This window comes from Gavialis gangeticus, unplaced genomic scaffold, assembly GCF_001723915.1.
Source record: "Gavialis gangeticus isolate Ggan-Ray unplaced genomic scaffold, GavGan_comp1, whole genome shotgun sequence".
Taxonomy (NCBI): domain Eukaryota; kingdom Metazoa; phylum Chordata; order Crocodylia; family Gavialidae; genus Gavialis; species Gavialis gangeticus.
In genome coordinates this window covers 219,042,180-219,060,737 of record NW_017729032.1, presented here as the reverse complement: position 1 = coordinate 219,060,737, position 18,558 = coordinate 219,042,180, and the positions used below count along the sequence as shown (strand labels likewise).

General features: G+C 41.8%; 1 protein-coding gene across 7 annotated transcripts in view; it reads right to left on the bottom strand.

Moving 5' to 3' along the window:
- TIAM1 (T-cell lymphoma invasion and metastasis 1) overlaps positions 1–18,558 on the bottom strand; it is a 333,643-nt gene that overhangs the window by 122,248 nt on the left and 192,837 nt on the right. For all 7 annotated transcript variants that reach the window (XR_002098932.1, XM_019524607.1, XM_019524606.1 and 4 more), the window contains 2 exons: positions 15,636–16,615; positions 2,310–2,757 (listed from right to left, as the gene is read on the bottom strand). Coding sequence is in view for 6 of the 7 variants with exons in the window: in XM_019524607.1 (XP_019380152.1) it covers positions 2,310–2,757; positions 15,636–16,604 (1,417 nt within the window). In the remaining variant the exon portion in view is untranslated. The remainder of the gene's footprint in view (positions 1–2,309; positions 2,758–15,635; positions 16,616–18,558) is intronic.

Here is an 18,558-nt window from a genome sequence, read left to right as displayed (position 1 = left end):
CTTCAGAGGAAAGCCAAAAATACTCTAGAAACCAATAAAACAGCAATCCTTATTCTACTGCAATGTTTTCATTATCAACCAAAGTCTTAGCAACATAGGAACAAAAATTGGGCATACTAGGCAAAGATAAAATATAATGTTCAGGCTATCCACACACAAAAAAAAACTTTATAATTTCTAGGCAAAGCACAGTCACTCTCTATGATCTCTCTCTCTCTCTCAAACTTTTGCTGCCTTTGAACATTGTCTAAAAAATTCTTTTAAAAATGACTGTTGCTATTGTCCCCCAAGGAAAATAGCCTCATAATGGAAAGTGATGCACAGCGACCCTCTTACCCCAGCCTTTCAAAAAACTATCTGCAGCCAGACAATAGCAGCTGCTAACTTCAAAGCTTCATTTAAATGCTAACATTATTAAGGCAGAGCAATCTAAGAAATAAACACTCAACTTGAGTCAAGGCACTTTTAAAATAACATTGCCTTGGTGCTCATCCTTCCCTTTTTTTCACTCCCAGATGGCTCTTTGTTTACCCGCTCTTCACAGCTAGACTTTCCCATCACACTGCGTCTGCTAGAAGGGGATGAGATTAGGGGTTCTCACTGTGCTCTCATCTGTGAATTTCTTTTCTTTTATTTCCCCCCACCTCTATAACAACTGCAACAAAGGGCTGGCCCACACTCCTTTTTTAACTTCTCCCGGCAAGCACCCTTACATGTCACCTGGCAAGACTTGTAGAGTGAAAAGGCATAGCCTTTATCCCCTGGGCTCAGCAGCTACCTTTCCAATGGGTATTGTAATCTTGAAGAGTCAGTCAACATGAAAAAGCAATAATATCACATCAGGGAACCTGATAACATCATGGTTTCCCTGTGAACAACTTGGAGCACAAAAAAAATGTTGGCCATTCGAAATCCTCAGATAATGCTATTACATTATGGAATATAGGGATAGTGTTACCAGTTTCCTGTTGCAACTCTTGGCAAACACAAGCCCATAAGAGCAGGGAAATGGGAGAGTGGGGGAAGCTAAAAAAGGGTTGCCAACCCTCCTGGATTGGCCGACTGGGAGTCTACCAGAATCAACATGGATCTCCCAATGACTATTGAAAACAATCCGGGAGGTTGATATTGTGAGTTGATAGAATTAATGACATTACATCATGTTGGGGAAAAAAAATCTCCCGAAATAGCTTCAGTCACAGTTGGCAACTCTAACCTAGAAACTTGGTTTCTCCAGTTGGCTGCTTAATGTAATTGCAGAGTGGGTTCCCCAGAGGCTGCTTTATGGAGCCAAAGGTAACCTACTAAGCGTGCTTGTCTTGAAGAGCTTACACTCAGCACAGACAGGATAGGAAAATGTGGAACGGAAAACAGGAACAGAGCTGCAGTGTCTGTCAAGCATTATATGAAGGCAAGTCAGCTGCATAACGAGGTCTTACCCATGTCTAACAGACCACCCTGCTGCTCCTTTTGGTGCTGCTGACCCCATCCCTTATCAGGGCTACAACTGTGCAGTACTTAATTTTTAACATTTGTATTACTGAAGCCTCTGGAAGTCTCATTATGGATCCAGGGCCTAATGTGTCAGGCACTATAAAGATGCACATAAACACACAGCCTGGGCCCCAAACTGCTTACCCTTTAATAACAGCAGTCATGTTGTTGCTGATAGCACAGTTCTAGCAGCAATTCCAAAACCATTGCAGGCATTTAGTTTATAGAGATGGCATAAACGTGCTTTTTCAGTGGAAAAAGACCCTCTGCGCACAGGCTGGAGAAGCCATGCTATATCTAACTGCTGCTAGCCTGAGTTCAAAGTATGGCATGGATTGATTATACTTTACAAGCAGTAGAGCAACCTGGTTTGTGCTGTGTCAAGATAACACCTGTTAGCAAGCATCACAAAAATGTATGTGTGGGGAGTGGAGGTGGGGAAAAAATAAAAGGAAAAGGAAAGTCAGGAATGATTTCTTCTTCTGTTTCCCACTACTTCTGCAGGTTTTTTTCAGTACTATTAAAGAACGCTGCACTACTAGCACAGATGTAACTTCCTTCCTTCACAACAGTCACACATTTGTTTCAGACACAAGAGAAACTCTAATTACATGTTAAAGCCCTAATACTGAAGTTAGCTATATGCAGACACACTGGCCAGCATGGATGGTGCTCATTACAAGACTGACACTTATCTTTAAGCACTAAAAATAATATTAAAAGTATATCAAATTCAAGACCTCTGGACTAAGGGCCAAATGAATGTAACCACTTTGGTATCTATCTAAAGAATAACAAAGACGTGCCCATCGTACCTTTTAAGGAAACCCAATAGTGCTTCCATTTCCTACGGGTAGCTGACTCCACCTTCTTATTCTTTTTGTGAACAAGGAAATTTTTCACTGCAAGGGCTCCAGCTTTCCGCACTGTGCCCTGGGCAGCTGTAAGGAGGATATCAGACTGTCCCGGAGAACTCAAGGTACCACTGCTTTGCTCATCACTCAGGGCAGAACCAGCTTCCTCCAAGTTCTCACTGTTCGTGGTGCTCATCTCCAGCTCCCTGCGGAAGTTCTCATACACTCCCTGACGGAGTCCATCTCCTGTTGAGCTGCTGCCACTGTCACTGCCAATGAAAGCTTGGCTAGCTGATGGAGAGTAGCTGGAGTTTGTGGCATTTGAACGTCTAGATAGAAGGTCCGTATCAGTGGCTGCACCTTCAATCCCACTGTCAGTGAATTCACTTCCCTCACCGATATTCACATCCTAGGTAAAAGAAAAAGCAGCACATCATCATACCAAGCGAACCAATCTCTCACCCTAGAATTTTTTTACACTCCTCTCTTATTTGACTTCAGAAATACCTCGCATATGCTTTGTGAAGACAAACTGGAAGAATAGGCATTGGAGTTCGGCCTCTGGCAGCAGTTTAGGACGACCAATAGTTTTAGTATGGGTTCCCAAACCTTAATAATTCAGCAGGGTAAAACAAAGCTTAACCCACTCACTTTAGGCTAAGTCGACGATGCCATGAAGTTTTGAGGAAGCAGACCACATGACGGCAAACAAATTACAGTACCTGAAGAAGTAGTAATCACACAGAAAAGCTTTGAAAGGAAAACACTAATACTGTAGGCTTGCACCTATATCCAAGGATATACCTTAGGCATCTGAAGACTACCCCTGGACAATCATATAAACAAAGATGCACTGTTGTTCTAGGAAGCCATGTATTATTATTGTTTATTTGCTTCATCAAAAGCATGTAAGAACTCCAGTCATGAACCAAGATGCTACCATACTAGACACCATTCAAAATACCCTAAAAATCTAGCCCAAGCAGGTTACAATGTCAGTCAGAAGACAACAGTGGAATATAAAAGATAAAAAGGAACTACAAGACCATAATGCGACAAGCCTGGTCATTATACTAAGGCAGTGGATTCAGAACCCCAGTAGTCTAACTGTTCATCATCAGGATGAAGGAGATCCACATGGCCTCAAGAACCATGGCAGCCTGAGGTTTTGAAGGAGGATTTTGAAGGAGAATGATGATATCGTTTACAGGAAATGCCTCCCAAACATGAGGTTAGCATGAAAGAAAGCACTAAGGGGAATGCTTGAAAATAAGCAGCCAATGGAGCCTGGCAGATCAGAGACAAACACTGACTATATGCTACTACTGAATAAGGAAGGACGTGATGAAGATAGAGGGACTTCTGAAAGTACAGACAAGAAGCTTACCTGCAAAAAGAGGATAGATGTGATCAAAATGATAGGCAAACATGCTCAGAAAGTAAACTAAGTGCCCTGATTTATGTCCTTAAAAACTAAGGAAACCTTGACAAGAAGTGTTTTACAGGAACACTGAATTAGGAAGATCACTAATTTTCCATCTGAGAAGCCAATTAGGATTTCCTTATTGGTATGAGAGTTCCCCAAGAGGCAGCTCTTAAAACTATGAGCCCACTACTGCACTTTTTCTGTGCATGGAGCCCAAGTTCCAACCCCCACCCTAACTATGATTGTGTGCGTGTGTCACAGTTCTGCATCTGTTTCCATGTCTACAAATAACACTAAGTACATCATGAGTGTGCTATGGGTTTAGCTCATACTTGTAAAACACTCAAAACAGAAAGCTCTGCATAATATATACAGTCAAGAGTATAAACTCTAAAGTGTTTTGCAAGCATTATAACCTTACAACAATGCAGGAAAGGGACTAGGTGTGCCAAATCCACTTTCCAATACACTGATTTTAGGATTCTAACCCTGCCCCCTACATCTGTTTGTTCATTCCTTATGACCAAAATAAATTCTTACTCCATTATAGCTGCATACAGAGTGTTCATTTTCTACCAGGAAATTCTCTACTTCATCTTTTGTACAGACTTCCAGCTTTTTCTCCCATAGCAAAAATGGCCTCTATGACTGTCTTTTCAGTGAGGTTACAGTCCAAATATGTAAAAGGTTAGATTGGATCAAACTCACTGCCAGTTGATATCCATGTTCATATTTATGCACTACAAACACAGAAATTAGTGAGATAAGTATCTTAAACTGGCAGCTGTATGTGACAATTGCTCTGTAGGTTAGTAAGGTTAAGAGCACTTATTAGACAGATGTTTGACTTCTGAGCTTATAATATACTGCCAGCTAATTCTTAACACAGGGTATAAACTGTGTCCAAGAGTCAGATGACATTTTATTGGCACCTTTATATCTTATATTCTGCATACCAATCAGGATTAAACTAAAGGAGTTCAACTGAAACTCATGGAGGCCTAATACCACACTTTCAGATACATGCCAAGAGGGAATGGGTAGCCTTCTGGGACAGTGGGTTTCAGGTAAGGCACCACAAAACAGACAAAAGGTGTTAAACAAATATCTCATATTGGTATACTTAAAATTAGGCACCAATTACCTAGGGCCCAAGGGAGTGAAATGCTGAGCCCAGATCCTGTTGACCACACCATGTACTAGATTTAGGTGCTGAAATGAGGGAGCCCAACTTTCAAAGCTTGGTTGGCCAATTTGGCCATCCTTGTACATTAAATATATACAAAGACAGAACCCCATATGCCTCCATGACCTCCTGTACATATGCACATGCATGGCAGGAGGCATGTCTGTGGGATCGTGCATTAGATCCCATTGCACCTTATTGCCAGTGCAGAGGGAGCCTGATCCCAGGCTTCCCCTGAACCAAGAAGAAACAAGCTCCTGTGACTGGGAGCCCCATGCACCCCAGCTGAAAACCATGGGGGTGCATGAAACCCATGGGGATGGAGGGACTGCCTCAAGGGTGATCCCCCCCCCTACCTGCCCTGGGGTTGTGGGATACCCCTGGACTGAAAGATCACTATAGGGAGATCCACCCCCTCCTCCTTTGGTCCAGGGGTGTGGGGAACCTGGGGGTCAGGGGATCACTGTAGGTGTGAAACCCCCAGTGGGATGATGGCTGCCACAATCCCTATGGCTCTGAGGTGCATGAAATCCCTGGGGATAGTGGTTGTAATGATCCCTAAGGACTCAGGGGCGCATGCAACCCCTGGACCCTAGAAATCATGGCTGCCACAATCCCTAGGGCTCAGGGGTTTTACACGGAACATGGTGCACCCCTGCAGCTGGAAGCCCTGTCAGCTGATGCTACACATGCAAATGAAAGCTTGATAGTAACTAGCTACAAGGTTAGTGCACATTTTTGAGGTCTAACTTTATAGCTGGTTGGAACTTTTTATGATGTGATAGCTACTTTGCACATGCAGCTGGTTTCCAAATAATTGTGCAATTAACTAGTTAATTGTGCAGTAACTGTAACTTGTAGAGGGGGCCTATTAAAGATTACCCACTTTCTTTTTCCAGCTTTTCCACCATCTCTCTTCCTCCTCACCCTTCTACCTTCCCCCCTCCTGGCACAAGGATTACAGGGACACTAACCTTCTTGTAAAGGAAATGTATCACTTAAAAGTTCTGGGGCTTTTTTGCAAGAAAGATCAAAAAGGCTCTTAAAGCACAAAAAATATTTCATTCCTTGATAAAGGGATTACCAGGGACAGGATGTGGGATGAACAGGTTTCTACGTGCCCTACACAGAGACTCTAATGTTCTCTCTGGATCTCACATTTCCCACTCTTGATCAGACTGTTTGACTATCCAAGACCACTTGTTAGGACCTCATCCTACAATGAGCATTGCCAGCAAGGTAGCTTCCATAGCATAGGTAATGAGAAAGTCTTAGTAAGCCCTGCATAACAAAGTGAGAATTTCACCAAGCTGCCAAACAAAGACCAACTGCACTGATAAGCCAAGAAGATAAAATCTTAGATCTATTACATCTATAATCTTGAAAGGTTTCATGAAAGATTCGATCAGTATGGATGGCTCTTATACCTCTCTCTCATACTCTGTACATCAAGCAAATAAACCAGAGGTTCTAGTTTCTGAAAAACTGATTACATACCAAAGATATAATTGAGGGCAACATGCTTCTTGGTTCCTAAAGCATATTCCTTCCTCACATGGATGACACTTCTTCATAAACAAACTCTTAGATCAATGGCACAAGGCAACAAGTGGTTCTCAGTGGGTTCAAAGGACAGTCCTCTCCCACCAGCAGCACCTGTACATCCTCTATTCTAACTGCCACGCACCAAGATAGACCACAGTCACACTCTTAATGTGCCCTTATCCTACCTTAAGTCATCCTTAAACTTCCTATAAAGAAAGAGAATGTACTTAAATTATGTCTGTTCAGTGTTAAAATGTATCATCATCACATATTACTCATACTGTTTTGCTCAGCCACTATTGTAGCATAATCCTGCTTTCCAAAACGAGAAGAATTCTTTTGTCCAGAATAATGTGAGGCATAAGGACAGCTGACACCTAGAAGTGTCTGACAGGAAAATAGTACAAACCTCTCAGGAGCTGCACAGAAATTAAACACCTCATTCCAATCTGACTTGGCTGTACGCTTTAAGGAACAGAGAAGCAGTCCCACTGTCTAGGAAAAGAAACATCTTGAAAGCTCCTGGAAAGTATATCACATCAGGCTCATATCATACAAGTGGCTGAAATATCAGAGGAGTTTAAACATTTACATGAGTGTGCTCTGAGAGCACAATGCAAGATAGCCACCACAACAGGAATTGGGAGTTGGTAACAAAGAACGTTTAGAAGACATCCATGGACCCACACACCTGGGCAATACATCTGGCATAAAAAAAAAAAGTGATATTGGCATTCACAGACCAAGGCTGGCAATGCAAGGCAAACTCAATGTGGGGTTGTTCATTTATGTTCTGTAGAGCTGCCCCAACATACTATGAATGAGGTACAGTTACAGGGCAAGTCTGCGTTATACTGATACCTCTGGAGATTTCCCACAGCTGAAACACCCTGACAACTAAATTAACCTTAAGTATTTGACTTTTGTGTGGTGCATATGATGAGCAGCACAAAATACCAAACACCAGAGTAACCACTCTGAAAACACTGCAAGTTTGGATAGGTAGCATTAAAAAAAAAAAAAAAAGGTAATGTTGCCACAGTTTGAAATGAATCAAGAGGATGGTATTTTTGGCCACGATTCCTTGAAAAATATTTAGAAAACTAGGTATTATCCCACTCCTTTAGATGCATCTCAGAGACCAAGCATCACTCTTATTTTCACAATATTGGTCTCTATCCATCTTGATCATATCCTGGAAAAACAGCAGAACATGGATTCACTGATGAGCTGAGCATCACCAGCTACGAGGTAATGACCCAAAATTCTGAGGCAGGTTCAGGTGAATACAGAAATGGAGGTGTGTACAGAATGAAACAGTGAAGGGCTAATCTAATTGGCATATTCCTTGGAATATTTTTTGTAAATTCAACCCATGATTCTCTGCCCCCCACCGTTTTGCATTTTAGCTCTGGAGGGGCTCTCAGTACAGAAGCTGGGTGTTTAGGCAACTGAGTAAGGGACTTTTTGTTGTAGGATACAAGAAAGAACAGCAGAGAGATGCATATCGCCTGTCCCACTTCCTCTGGTGGGATAAATCAGCACCACGTACAAATGCTGGGCAGCAAGGGCCTAGACTCCCTTCCCCAGCAATCCTTAATAGCAGTCAGATACCTTACAACCCTCATTCCAGTATTCTTCACTGCCCCCACACAGGCATTCAGCTAGCATGATATATAATAAAATAAATCAGCAGTGAAGTAGTTAATTATGCCTTATTTAAAATTGCCACAAATTGGACTTCACAGAGATAGCTGGGGCAGCCTCAAGTGATTGTCTGAGGCTGCCTGCAAACTCAAGAAGATGATGCTACATGTTTACTCCTTCTACATTTGGACGGTTTCTTTCACATCCATATGGGATTGTTTTTTCTTTAAAAAAAAAAAAATTGAGAGCTTAGTTTGTGGGAATGAACAGTGAGAGGACAATAGACCCTTTAACAGCAAACAGTATGGAGCATTACTGTGGGAGCATATATACAAAGTAGTTTCTTCATTTCTTTGGCACTGATTTCAACAGGACAAACCCAAGTATTAATGTGAACAAGGGCAGTAGAAGCAGACTTTAATCTAATAAAACTGTGGTGCTTGCAATTCCTGCACATAGGAATGCATTACAAGGTCTCTCTACTCCCACAAAGACTCATAGCAAAAGTAGCTTATTTGCTGCCAACAGCGACACAGGAAGTCTCTCCAACCAGGTCTTAAAGTCCTGAGGCTGTGGTCCTCCTCCCACCCACACCCACCCCTGAACGACAAGCTGAGTTGGCCCCTCAAAGCTCGCTTGTCTTGCAACCAAGTAGACCACCCAGAGGAAGACAATTTTTAAAGGGAACTGCTAACACATGCCCATTCTGACTGCATAGGAGCTAAATAAGTGGCAACACCCTTGATCAAAATGGGGTCATCTGATCCCAGCAGTCTTTCCTGACCAAGTGCAAGGGGGCTGGACCTGATGATCTGTAAGGTCCTTTCCAGCCCCTAACAACTATGAACATCCATGAAGTAAAATACAGGGTTACATCGCTGTACCCATTACAAGTCAAGGAGAGCTGACTGTTCCTTGAAAGTGTCTGACAGGCTAGAAAAGAGAAAGAAGAAAAGTAACAACCTGACTGCTTGGTAGCTCCAGTGCTTGGCGTTGCAATGGAAGGCAGAAGGGGTGAGGTCAAGGCTGCCTGCAGCCCCCTCCTGTTGGACAGAGACACCTTCTCAGGCTGCTGAGGGTGGTGGCTGGACTAGATGACCCTGTGAGATACCTTCCAGCCCTACTTTTCTATGCCCTTAGAAAAAGCACCTTGGAAACGTATCATTTGGGAGGAGTTCCCCTGATCAGTCTTGTAACTAAACAAGGCAGAAACATGACTGCCAAGCTGTATGATAACTAGGTCACAGGATAATAAACTGAAGCATTCCGAAAATAAATGTTTCGCTGAAAACATTTAACTAGAATGGCTTGCTAGGGCAAGCTACATCCATCAGAGTCAGCTGTGACAAGTGCCTGTGGTTTTCGAGGCAGGAAGTCCTTGAAGCTACAGACACATGGTACATACAGCCGATAGGGGTCACAATTATTACAACAGCACAAACACTCCACGTATATAAACATCAAACTTTTTCTGTCTAAAAATGAACTTAATGGAACCACATCAGCTATAATGGCTGCTGATTTTCCTCCCATTATGTCTGTACAAAGAACAAAGGCAGTAAAGAAATGGTAAGCGAGTAATAAAATGTTAGCCCAAAAAGTCCAAAATGTGCATTTCCATGAGCTTCTTCTCCCCACAATGCAGAAATATGAGTACACTATGAAGGGACTGGTTGTTTTAAAATATCTAGAATGGTAATACTCAATACACGGCTTAAGATACATGAGAGAGATTTGGGTAAGAGTTTTAAAATGAAGGGTATCACAGAACTTTGGTTAACTAACTAGTATTTGGGATAACAAGATGCACAGAATGAAGGCAATGTGGTTATACTTCTCACTTTTAGTCATTTATAAAAGATGTGCATCATTATAAGTGTTCGACCCTCTCATTTGACTCTAGTTGGAATAAGACTCATGTTTTTTACTCATGTTTCTAGTATCAGACAAGACTATGAACTGAAATACATGCAACTATCCTCTGTGGAAAAGTTTTGTAAGATTTAAAAGAAAACCACCAGATTATGGGATGGTACAAAAATCCACATGAAAGCTATGAGTCTGTGTTAAACCGTATTTTTAGATCAATATCTATGTACAGCCTGATCATATTCCTATGAAATCCTAGTGGTTTCATTTCTATTGTATTCTATAAGATATTTCCACAAAGGATGATCTTTTAAGAAAGGCTTGAGATCCCAAATCATTAGCTGAACATCTGCATAGACCTAAAAATTGTAATAGATTTGAAAATGTGACCAAAATATTTTTAACAATGTCAGGAACCAAGTTTTGAGCTTGGTACTTGCATCTTCATGTTTCCAAAAGGGGTAGACAGGAAAATCTGCTCACTCTCTTCTCATTGCATTTTATAAAGAACGTGATACTATAGCTGAAACAGACATTTGTTGTTAGAGTCAAGGGACAACTTACCACAGTTCTTGCACTACATAATGTAAATGACCTACCTGGGTGATCAGAGTGTTTGATCCTTCAACTGTCAGTGCCACCACTTGAACTAAAGCTTCTGAAAGAAGTAGAGTCTCCTATAGTTTACTGCTATGGAGCAGCCACTTGAGGAAAAACAAGACCAATCCCTTCATATGCAAGTTGCGTCTATTTTCTCAAATCTAAAGAGTTACTGGTTATGTCCTTTATCGCCAATAATTTAAAAAACAAGCCAGAAGAGTATTCAGACCATACTCCAGTTTTCAAAATATTAATTAATGGGTGCATGCTGGAAAATGACACCCTTAAGTTTACTGGACTTCCATGGTCATTTGATGACAACCACTATTACCCACAATTCTAATCACAAATTTTACATGGAGTAGAAATATGGAGCAGAAGGTAGAGGGCACATTTTGGAGATGGTACAAAACTATATCTCAGAGTTATTGCTTCTTCCTCATCATTTGACTTCAGCAATGTTAATTAGAGTTATTGAGGACAAATGTACTATGGGTTGCATGGTTATATTTGTGCAGAAATCTGCAAGAAGGGGGAGAGACAGATTTTTGGATGAGCTTTAGACAAATAATTTTTTTCGGATCTCAATGGATGTTGAGAACCTGGCTGGGCACAATGCAGTTGCTCCAGGAAACTTAGATTTCAACAAACACTCTAGTATTCTGAGGGTTTCTTAAGAACCCAAAGTGAAAAAAAGCTGCATACGAGAGGAACTGCCTTTCTTTAAGCAAAAATGGGTGAAAATGTCAGCCAATTAAGCCATTTCCACCTACATCATATGAGCTCCAAAAGCCAAATAGGATCCCAGCAGAGCTCGACTGGAATTCTTGATTCAGCATAGCTGAACTCTTAATGTTAAATTGTGATGAAAAACAAGAACTGCAGTGTGGGTGCCCCAAAGCCACTTGCCGAATATTAATTGCTTGCACATATTGAAGCTAATTGTCTGCCTATTGCTAAAAGGCTCTAGCACCCAATTAAGTAAAAGAGACTCCCACGTTTCACTGTTAAAGTTTGACCTTTTTCAGTAGAAACAGTGAAAAAAAATTCATGTATTTATTCTCTCTTGAAATCAAAAGCAGATATAGAGATTCTATTCTTTTACTCTGGGTTTTTTTGGTTTTGTTGTTGGTTTTCGGGGGGAGGGGGGGGTTGTTGTAAATCCACTTATTTGCTCCCAGGCCCAGGCAAAGGGCCCGTGGACAAAATAGTATATAAAAATAAACATGGATGTAGTGTTTTAAAAGGGGTAATTTCAGGTCTTCTGGGATGCATTAAAGGAGTCTGATTTTCAGAGAACAGTGCTCAGTATTTTCAGAAACTGCGTGTTCCTTTAACATGCATCAGGATGGACACCAAACAAAAAATTACTAATTACTTTGGAAACCTTGGATTCTGTGAAAATTAGGAGCAAATCCTTTCAATGTATACACTGTAAGAGTTGTTCTCAAAGGACAATAGCAGGATCCAGACCTCAGGTCATGCACCAGAATGAAGAAGCACAGATCCATTGCTCTTGGCTCAATCTGCAAATCTCAACAACCTCTACTGAGAGATTGGGGTCCCTGGGAGCTTCTTGCAGGAGGGTATCAGGTCCTTGCAGGTCTGAGCACTTTTACCAACAGGTCCAGGGAGACCAAACATCACAGCTAAGGACTTTGTGAACTGCATGCAAGAGGTCTGAAAGGATGGCCAGTGGCTTGGGCACAAGCCTAGAACTGGGGCTCCTTTAATCCCTTCCCAACTACGTGCTTCAGACTTTTTGCCTCTGTTTTCATTCTGTAAAATGAGAGAATAGTATTGCCCCATCTCACAGAGGAGATACGAGAAAATTACATTAAATAGTCAGTGAGTACTCATGGTACACAGATTCCCTCCCTATCCAGAAGCCATCTAATCAAGTCATCACCAAGAAAAGATGGAACCTGTTCATTTTCATACAATTTAGGGTTCCATTTTGCTTTTATTTTACCAGTTAAGCAAGTCACTTTCCTAGATTCACCAGAGATAAGTTTAGGTTAACAAAAAATATTATTGAAAATAAGTATTAGGGTGAGGGGTTTGGAAGGAACATCAATCGTTTCAGATGCTTTAATGTTATTTTATTTATTGTTATAATGGGTGTTGAGATGCCTTGAGGATTAGTCTGAAAGTGGGAGACATATCTAGTGAAACTAGTCTCCAAGTGAAGTCACAGGGCACGTCTGATGCCTAATGAAATGACACTCAAATTCTTTACTCTCATGAAATGCCCCTAAGGGATATTCTAATAGTATGATAAACATTAAGGATTAAATATATATATGCAGCTTCAGTATTTACCAACTGCTTCACTCTCCTTTTTTAATAGATTCGGAAGAGAGTGGCAAGGCAGAAGCTGAATTTAACAATCTTCTTTAATGAAAATGACTTTGTTTATTGCTCTTACACAGCAACCTTTTTTTTATTATTATTTCCTCTTGTGGCTTTTTATCCTGTGTGGCTTCTCATAATCTTGTCTGGGCACTGAAGAGTTTCTCTGCTCGTACTCCAAAAAAAAAAAAAAAAAGTCTCCAAAAAACAGAGAGCTGATTTTGAAGTACAAAGCTTCTGCTGTAGGAGGCTGAAGCAGCTGGTTTCGAATGTCATTTTTATATTTAGAAGCAGTACATCTTCACGGATCAGGCACAGCCAGTAATCCAACCACCTGCCTCCAATCACCTCGCACAAGCAAGTGCCAGCTGATCTCCTTCTGCTCCTTGGTCACTTGGGCTTCTCATCGCACCCTCCAACGGCCTTCTCACTGACCCATTGTGTTAACAGTCCCCACACCTGTGCTGCAGTACCCCGTAACCCCTGGCTCATGCTGCCAAACTTAAGTCTCTCTAGTACTGATGTGCTGCTAGCAGCCCAGCCCAATCCAGTGTCAAGATACAAGTCTGTTGGTCTCTTACCCCTGTACAAAGTGCTATTTCTTTCCCTGGATCTCAAGAGGTAGTGTGTGCTGCATATTACATATGCACCAAATCTAAACCATGGAATGAAATCAGGTTAGTCACTGAAGCGTGAGATATCATGCAAAACTTGACCTATGTAGTCAGGCTTTTCTCAGCATGTTCTGTTTCTGTCTCCCGGCCTTGCTTCTGAACAAATACCCACAGAGACCAAATACCATATTGTTCCGTTTATAAACTGACTGCATATTAGAGTCAATCCTACATTTCCAGGTTCAATTTTCCCTGAAAAATACCTTTTACCCCTGAATATAAAAAAGTAAGTACAGAATACAAATCTTGAACTGCTTCTGTTCTTACAAAATCCCACAAGAGAATTGAATAACCAAGGAAAGCACCCAAAGGATTGAATGCATTAAAAAAAAAAAAAGTTAAAATAAAAACTGCACTGAAACAATTTTGGCTTGGTATTTTTATGGCAGGAACAAAAATACTGCAAGTACAAATGTCAAGACAACCAGGGACATGATTGTAGGTCGACCGTGAATAAGTGGAGTGTGATTTTTATGGGATTTTTCTAAGGGAAGAAAAAGGGAGGATTATAAATCGGAATAGTATAGTATATAGCATGAAAGACATCATAGACAGCCCTCTAGTTTGGCACCACTGTATCCTTCAAACTGTTGGAGCAGCCTGCTAAATGAACTCTACACTGATTGCAAATATTTTTTACCTATATTGCCTGTATACAGCTCACACGTTGCCTGCACAATGCACTTCTATATCCCTAGGAATAACAGAAAAAAGCTATCCTGCTGTAAGCAACACCAAGCAATGTAATGTAACTCAGTCAGTTTAATTAATTAAGCAGTCAAACAGATCAACAAGCTACCAACAGAATGAAGAACAAAACCATTACTAACCTATGGGTTTGAGGGTTGGAGAAAAGGAGTTTGGAGGTGACAGAAAAAGGATCTGTTCTGCATATTGTGGTAACAGCAAGTGGAAGCATCTGTCCCTCCCCACCACTTCCCTCATCCCCCACCCGCTAACACTCATTTTCCAGACCTGGGGAAGCAATGCTTCTACCACAACTCCCCCTTCTCTTTGGCTAGTGCAGTCATAACTCCTTCCTCTCCTCTTCCAATCAACAGTGGGTGAACAGAAGCAGACTGCCTGCAGGATCCCCAATCTCTTCCAGAATAAGAGCACTGTTTTCTGAGTGATATTTTGCAGGCATCTGAACTTCAGGCAATAAGTCAGTAGAAGTGGAGGGGGAACCTCAACCCACAGGGCCCATTTTGATGGGGGGAGAAAGGAAGGGACACATGGACTTAGACCTGGAAGGCCACTGGTGGAGACCAATTCACAATTCTCTTTTATCCCAGTCATTAGAAGCTAACATGTAGATCAGTTATTCTCACAAAGGGTGAGAATGTTCTCACTGTTAGATGTGCAAACATCATAAACCCTGAAATTTCAAATAGGAATTAACAGTGTTAATTCCTGTTAGACTTTGAGTTTTCTGCAACAGAAGAATTGCTCTGTTATTTTTATGCAGTCAAAAAAGGGGTGGAAGCTTGGAGCAAGCATTTGCCAAATGGTGCTTGTGTCTAATGAGGGGTGTCTTGCATCTAAAAATGTTAAGAACCACCAGTGTAGAGGTAATACCCTGGAGTCCCATAAGAGGAGTGGTCAAGCTTTACCCAGATACCTGAAAGATATACCACCAGTACAACAATATATATAGGAAAATCTCCAGTCACACTACATATGTATTCTTCCTAGAGAGAAATGGCTGTAAGGAGTAAAAAATCCTTGGTTTAAAATGATATGCATCAGAAACTGAACATTCATGGAAGTAACCCGGGTCCTAAAGTGACCTGGTTCAGGTCCCTCTCTGCTTCCCCATCCCTTTGGCATCCTTGCCTTCAGAAAGGGAAAGCTGATAGAAAACAGAACACACAGAGAGCTGGCAGCATAGCACAGCCTACCTAAAACATCCGTGATTAAAATAAAACATGCGTTTCTCCTTAGAAAATTCATGCACTTACAACTTCAATTGGATAAAACTGCTTTACCTGAGTGGTTTTGGCCCTTCTGCCCTGCATGCTGTTGCTATGGCTCATTTGTGGGTTGGTGGCACCTTCTGAAAGGCAGTGAGATTTTCTACAGGGGAGTGTATTATAATTATTGTAGGAAGGAGTGTCCTCTGCTGTAGCAGATGCCAGCTTATGGTTCAAAATATCTGGGATATCAGACACTAAATTCCGACAATATGCCCCAAAGGTGTTCCGCGGGCCTCCATTTATTGTAGCACTTGAGTTTTTTGGGGAGTACAAGTCACTCATAGAATTGGCACGTTGGCAGCTGACCAGCTGCTGGGGACTGTTGCTTGCTTCCGTCCCTTGAATTTCCTCAACATCCTTTTCCTCTCCCAAACCTAGTATTTCTTCGTTGCTTGTTAAATGCTCCTGGCTAAGGTCAGAGAGTGAAAACTCCAAGCTATCCTCCCGCCAGATGTCTGCAGATTTTGAACGCTTTTTCTTGAAACTTGCAGACTCCATGAAAGTCCCATTTGTTGAATAACGGTGGTGCTGTCTGCCATCTCCTTCAGCCAAAAACGTAGCTTCATCCCCATAAAGTCTGCTTTCTTCTGAGTCTGGCATGCTCTGCATGGAGGCTGCTGTGAGAACTGTGCTGCTGTCAACACTAGGAGTAACAGAAGAATCGGTGTGGTAAGAGACAGGCCGTAAGCCCATATCCACTCTGTCCACCCAAATGGGGCTTCCAAAGTCCTCTAGATTGGCTCCTTGGGCAAAAGGCTCCAAGCCATTTTCTGCCAGCGACTGGGGTATGCTAGGAGTACTGCTAGATCGAGTGCTCACTTCTGAGTTCCTGTGGATAATCTTTCCAGAAGAAGCGTGCCTGGTCCGTCGAGAGGCTTTATTTGAAAGCCGGAGTGAGCGTGATGTATGCTTCCTCCCCAGGCTGGCATGCTTATCTCCATAAAATGGGTGCTCTACGTTTTGGCTTTCCGCGTTTCCCATTGTTTTATTGTCTGCAAAATTAAAGAACAGGAAAAATTATATTTACTAGTAAACTACATGCAACTTTTCTAATAAATTTCCGTAGAGCACACAAAGGCAAGTGACAGTTTCTTAAAGGAACCTACATGCTCCCATCTGAAAATGCTGCTGAAAGGCACATTTCACCAGATAGCCGGCTCTATATACACATCCTGAAACATCATTTGCAGCTTCTACTGGATCAATCAAGTCATTTTACCAGTGATAAGTGATACAATGTAATCAAGGTTAATAATAATACTGCTGACAAATCCATAAATGCTAATCAACTAATGTTGTTCTTATTGGGCATGTCCTTTTGGAAGCATTAAAGCAGGGCACAGTATGGGTGCTTACTGCACCATACTCAGGGCACAAGGTTAAATTTCACCACTAAGTCACCATACTGACATGCTCTATACCAGGGGAGCAAGCCACTACGGCAATGTAGCTGGTGATCACATGCAGACCCACGTGATCACTGTGTCGCTATAGTACACTGTACAGCAATGTACCATATCGCTGTAGGGCAATGTGTAGACACAAGCATTGAGTAAGAACCAAAGGTTGTCATTATGATGGTGTAAAAGAAGAGCAACTTCACTGAAATTCGTGGGGGATACATCAATGCAGATCAGAGGGTATCAAGCACAGAACACTGCTGAGTCAGAATTAATTTATCATGAAAGCATCTTCACAATCTCAGTGTTACTTGCACCAATTGAATTCTTAAAAGTTAGTTAATCCCAATTACATCCTGGCCAACAGGATAAACTCTAAAGATGAAAATTATTGTTTCTTGGCGTGTTATGAGGTGCCAAAAAGGAAGGAGGATGTATTTCTTCATCTGTGATCTCACTGTTTGGTTAAGAACTTCATTCTAAAGCATCAAAAAGCAAAAAAACTTGGGTACTCAGAAGGAGGCTAATTATGGGTTTTACTTCTGGAATTGCATCAATCAAACATTAATCTACTACACAGCTTTCCTAGCATCAGAAAACCACATAGTAAACTTGCCGCTCATGAGTCAGACTATATAAGCAACCTGTACTCCTGGTTGTTCTATAACAATGTTGTTGGATCTAGATAATATGTCCCAGTGGACAAAGCACTGACTGGAGCTCAGGAGCAGGAAACCCGGTTTTCTCTGATTAAAAAAAAATCCCCAACTCTTAGATTTAAAAAAGTGACCCCAAAATAAACATTTTTCCGTGGATATAGATATACCTATACATTAGTGGCGTTTCATTTAATCATAGAAAAATGTGAATTTTGGGTTACTTTTTTAAATTGGAAAATTAGGGGGTGTTTTTTTTTTGTTTTTTGTTTTAAATCAGAGAAAACGACTTCTTTGCCTCCATTTTCCTGAGCAGGGACTGGAACAGCCACCCCACCTCTGGGCCCGCCTTAAAACCCAGGGGAGGCATACCTAGGCCAAGGGTTAGTGAGAAACTAGTCAGGGAACTTCCGGAGAGCCTGGATGCATTTAAATCAGCTGGTCCGGACGATCTCCACCCCTGAGTGCTGAGGGAATTAGCTGAGGTCATTGTGGGACCCGTCACGGTTTTACGAGCACTCGTGGTGCTCTGGTGTGGTGCCAGAGGACTGGAAGAGGGCCAGCGTGGTTCCCATCTTCAAAAAGGGGAGGAAGGAGGACCCGGGGAGCTATAGGCCAGTTAGTCTTACCTCAATCCTGGGCAAGCTTTTTGAGAGAATTATTCTGGCACATGTCCACGAGGAGCCAGCAGGGGAGATTATGCTTAGGGGCAACCAACACAGGTTCATTAGAGGCAGGTCCTGTCAGACCAACCTGGTGGCCTTCTACGACCAGGTCACCAAATCCTTAGATGCAGGGGTAGCAGTGGACATAGTCTTCCTGCACTTTCAGAAGGTCTTTGACACTGTCTCTCACCCCATTCTCATTAAGAAACTGGGG